Source organism: Solanum dulcamara, chromosome 8 (assembly GCF_947179165.1).
Source record: "Solanum dulcamara chromosome 8, daSolDulc1.2, whole genome shotgun sequence".
NCBI classification, from domain to species: Eukaryota; Viridiplantae; Streptophyta; class Magnoliopsida; order Solanales; family Solanaceae; genus Solanum; species Solanum dulcamara.
Window position 1 is genome coordinate 7746472 of NC_077244.1, and position 4918 is coordinate 7751389.

The 4918-nt window shown below is 36.9% G+C and overlaps 2 protein-coding genes across 2 annotated transcripts; both read right to left on the reverse strand.

Moving 5' to 3' along the window:
• Positions 1–846: 846 nt before the first annotated feature.
• LOC129899769 (uncharacterized) lies at positions 847–1374 on the reverse strand. The gene has a single exon (XM_055974789.1). The coding sequence runs from the start codon at positions 1372–1374 to the stop codon at positions 847–849; it is 528 nt and encodes a 175-aa protein (XP_055830764.1).
• A 529-nt stretch (positions 1375–1903) lies between these two features.
• LOC129899771 (uncharacterized) lies at positions 1904–2847 on the reverse strand. Its single transcript, XM_055974790.1, has 4 exons — positions 2764–2847; positions 2526–2609; positions 2365–2412; positions 1904–2233 (listed from the first exon to the last, which is right to left on the reverse strand). The coding sequence occupies exons 1-4, from the start codon at positions 2845–2847 to the stop codon at positions 1904–1906; spliced, it is 546 nt and encodes a 181-aa protein (XP_055830765.1).
• Between the last annotated feature and the right edge of the window lie 2071 nt (positions 2848–4918).

Below are 4918 nucleotides of genomic sequence, written 5' to 3' on the forward strand. Positions count from 1 at the left end.
AATGCTTGGCCAATTTCGTGACCATTCTACCAAAACTAAGGCTTTCCCACCATTAATTCAAATAAAACAAACCCTCTCCTAAGATATTTACTATAGATTCTAAGGTCCAAAAATCAAATTACAAGTTAGGGGAGTAATTAATTTATCTTTACCAAAGGAATTGGTGGAAAATTGAAGAAAATAGACCTAAGTCGTCTTTTCCTCTCCCAAGAAAAAAGTTACAGAAAGAACAAAGTTACAAAAATAAGAGCGATTTTTAGACTTTTCTGTTAACATTTGCAATTGGCCTGCTATAGTGGCCACCATCCCTCTATAGAGGCCCCTCCATAGCAGCTTTTATGGAACAAAAGCTCAAAAATTCTCCCTCAAACCCCATTTCGCAATACACTCTTGAACTTTGACGTTCTAAAATAACCCTTTCATGCCAAGCTTCATATCGGGAGTTCTACTCACCCGAATTCACTTTTGTAATGCCCTATGAATTTCTTAACTTCTTAACTAATAGAAAATTAAACCCAAGCTTAGACATTAGCCCCAATCTTGTTTTGGATTGACGTAGACCTCAACTTACTCAGATTTTATTTGATATTGGCCTAGCCTAAAATTTTTAAGTTACTATACAAAATTTTCTAGCCCAATTATTTTCACCATTGATTTTCCCCTAATGACTAAAAAGGATCGTTACAATAGATACCAATTTACCCATCAGTCATTTCAGAGCAATCAAACTAGAAAATTGGGTTAAGTAAGAAATAATGTAGTACTTATATCCACAAAAACGTGAGAGTTCTTGTCCCACATGTCCTTATCAATTTCCAAAGTTTCTTCCTCTACCAGATGATGCTTTCATTGAACCTTTCCTAATCTGATCTCTTTAGTTCTCAACTTCCGGATATCACAATCAAGAATTCCAACTGCCTCTAATTTGTACTGAATATCCTTGTCAAATAATATTGAGTCCCACTTGATAATGTAATCTATATTTCCATGGTACATCTTCAGCATGAACACATAAAACACTGGATGAGGAAGTTGAGCAAACTTGTAAGCCACTGGCCCAACAATGTCAAGAATCATAAATGGACCAATGTAATTAGGGCAAAGCTTACTCTTTTTACCAAATCTCATGACTCCTTTCATAGGTGACACCTTCAATAGAACTTGATCACCAACTTGAAATATCATATTCCTTACTTTGCGATCTGCATACTCTTTTTGCCTACTCTGGGCTGCCAAAAGCTTGGTTTTAATACCCCTTACCTTTTCATTAGCTTTTCTTACCAAGTCAACTCCTAAAGGTTTCACACCCCTAACCTCAAACCACCCTATGGACAATCTACATCCCCTTTCATAAAATGCCTCAAATAGTGCCATGTCAATGTTGGAGTGATAACTATTACTATATGAGAACTCACATAACGGTAAGAACTGATCCTAATGGCCTTCAAAGTCAATCACACATGCTCTCAACATGTCCTTCAATACTTGAATCTTCTTTTCCAACTGACCATCAATTTGTGAATAAAAATCTATGTTGAAAGTGAGTTGAGAGGACAACTCTTCATGCAACTCACCCTAAAACTTTAAAGTAAACTGAGTGCCACAGTCTGAAATGATAGAAAGGGGAACCTCGTACAAATTTACTATCTCATTGATATAAATCTTCGCCAACTGTTGAGAAGTATAATCCACCCTTACTAGGATAAATTAAGATGATTTAGTCAACCTATAAAAACAGTGACCCAAATTGAGTCATACATCCCCAAGGTCTTAGGAAGACCCACCACAAAATTGATGGCTATCCTTTTCACTTCCATTCAGAAATGGGCATTCTTTGAACTAAACCTGTTGGCCTTTGATGCTCATACTTTACTTGATGATAGTTCATACACTTAGACACATACTATGCTATGTCTTTCTTTATCCCAAGCACCAATAAAGTTTCCCTCATGTCCCTATACATCCTGGTTACACCCAGATAAATTGAATATCGCGAACCATGAGATTTTGGCAACACATTTTGGATCAAATCATCAACCCAAAGAACATAATTTCTTCCTCTAAAACTGAGTACACCACCTATACCGAGAGTGGTATTTAGGGCCTCCTCGGAAATCATCTTAATTCTGAGCTTGTTCAACTTCTCATCTTCTAACTGCTTAGCTTTAATTTCTTCAATAAAAATGGGCTTAACCTCAATATTGGCTAACAGTCCATCTTTATCTGAGATGCCCTATTTCATGAACTTAGAGTATAGAGCATGAATATTTCTAACAAAGGGTTGTTTAGACACTCCCAAGAAAACCAGTCTGCCCATGCTAACTATCTACTGGCTCAATATGTATGCCACAACAGTTGACTTACCTGGATGGCCACATCATAATTCTTGAGAAACTCTTCCATATCCTCTACCTTTGAATCAAATCTTTTTGAGTGAACACATACTGTAGACTGCGATGATTTGTGAATACCTCACACTTGGCACCATAGAGATAGTGTCGCAAGATTTTGAGAGAAAACACTACCGCTGCCAACTCCAAATTATGCATTAGATAGTTGCTCTTATGAATCTTCAATTTTGTTGAAGCATATGCTATAATGTTTCTTTCCTGCATCAGCACAACACCCAAGCTCAAATGTGAAACATCACAATAAATAATAAAGTCCTTACCTTTCACTATAACATTAGAATGGACGTTGTAGTCAAAAGGGTCTTGAGATTTTGAAAGCTCTCTTGACACTTGTCAAGCCACTCAAAAGTACCTCTTTTTGAGTCAACCTTGTCAGATGCGTAGAAATAGAAGCAAAATTCTTGACAAGTCGGCGATTGTAGTTAGAAAGCCCCATAAAACCCCTAACCAAGGACGGACCCAATTTTTAACTGTCTCAATCTTTTGGAGATCCACCATTAACCCATATTTCAATACCACATGCTTTAACAATGCATTTGAAGACAACCATAATTCACACGTGGAAAATTTAGCATATAATTTCTATTTTCCCAAGATATCTAGAATAATACGAAGGCGATCTTCTCTTTACTCTTGGAGTAGACCAAGATATCATCAATAAATATGATGATAAAGAAATCCAAGAATGGTTTAAACACACTATTCATCAATCTCATAAAAGTTGCTGCCACATTAGTCCACCCAAATGATATAACCAAGAACTCATAATGCCCATATCGAGTCTTGAAGGTCATTTTAGGTACATCCTCAAGCCTAATATTTAACAAATGGTATCCTGACCTCAAGTCAATCTTAAAAGAAATTGAAATACCCTGCAACTGGTCAAATAAATCATCTTTACGAGGCAAGGGGTACTTATTCCAAATGATGACCTTATTCAACTGCTTATAACCTATGCACATTCTCATGCTACCATCTTTTTTCTTTAAAAATAAAATTGGAGCACCCAGGAAGAAGCACTACAACAAATAAAACCCTTGTCAAGAAGTTTTTGAAGTTGAGTCGTTTGTTCCTTTAACTCTGTTGGAGCCATGCAATAGGGAGAAATAGAGATTTAGTGAGTGCTCAACTCCAAATCTATGCAAAAGTCAACGTCTTGATCTGAAGGCATACAAGGAAGATCTGTAGGAAGTACCTTTATAGAAATACACTCAATTGAAGGGGATTCTAGAATAACATCCCGAAGATAGACAAATAGGCCAAACAACCCTACCCCACTAGCTTTCTAGCCCGAATGAACGACATAATCTTTACTGGCTTAGGCTTGTACACTCCTTCCCACTTTAATCTTTCTCTACCTGAGATCTTTAGATTTACAATCTTAGAATTATTGAAGCATAAAATAATATGGGGACAACCAAGTCATCCCCAAGATCACATTAAAATCAACCATATCCACTATGATCAAATTTACCCAAGTCTGAAAATCCACAAACAAAACAAAACACAAATGGTACATATGGGTGATAACTACAGACGATTCTACCATGATAGAAAAATGAACAAGGGCATCAAGAATATCGCATGTCAAGTCAATACTCAAAAGGAATAAATAATATCGCATGTCAAATCAAGACTCAGAACAAACTTAACAGATATGTAGGAATAGGTAGAACACGGATCAAATAAAATAGCAGCCATCTAGTCACAAATAAGAATAGTACTTGTAATCCCTGCGTCTGATGCCTCAACATTAGTCCTGCTTGGAAAAACATAATATTGAGCTTTATCATAATTACAAGCAACCCCGCTGTCTTGCTGCGTCACTTCTCTTTCCCCATTATTATTTTATTGGCCTCCACGATCTCCCTGATTACCTCCTTGTGTACCTAGTGGACATCTTCTACCATTATTATCTCCACCCACTGTAACCACAAACTTTATCTGCTGTTGTGCCTAGCTAATTGTCCGTAGGTGAGGAAATTCCCTCTTAAAGTGTCCCTTTCCCCCAAAATTAAAACATGCACAATTAAGGAATGACCTGCTGGCTAATGAGTAAGAAGCTCCTTGACCACCTTGAGTCAAATATGAGTAAGAATCTCCTTGACCACCCTGAGTCAGAGACTACTGAGAAACCCTAGGGTAACCACCCGTAGAAGTAGGCAAACCTGACTGAATTGGGTGGTTTGAATGCACCTGCTGACTGGAACCTTTAGAATACAAACCATTGTATTTTCTCAGATTCTTGGGCCTATTAACCAATCACTTAACCTATCCAACCTATTGAACTCCTTTAATTTTCTTAACATAATCTGATACCTCATAAAAGCTCTTTTCTACAAACATCAAGTGCATAGATAAAACTTGTAAATTAGTGCTTAGTCCCTTTACATAATTACAAAATCTCTCATCTTCAGTGCTCACAAGCTGAGTAGCATAACAAGGAAAATATGGAATTTAGCCTCGTAGGTTGCAATTGTCATATTACCCTACTCTAGATCTACAAA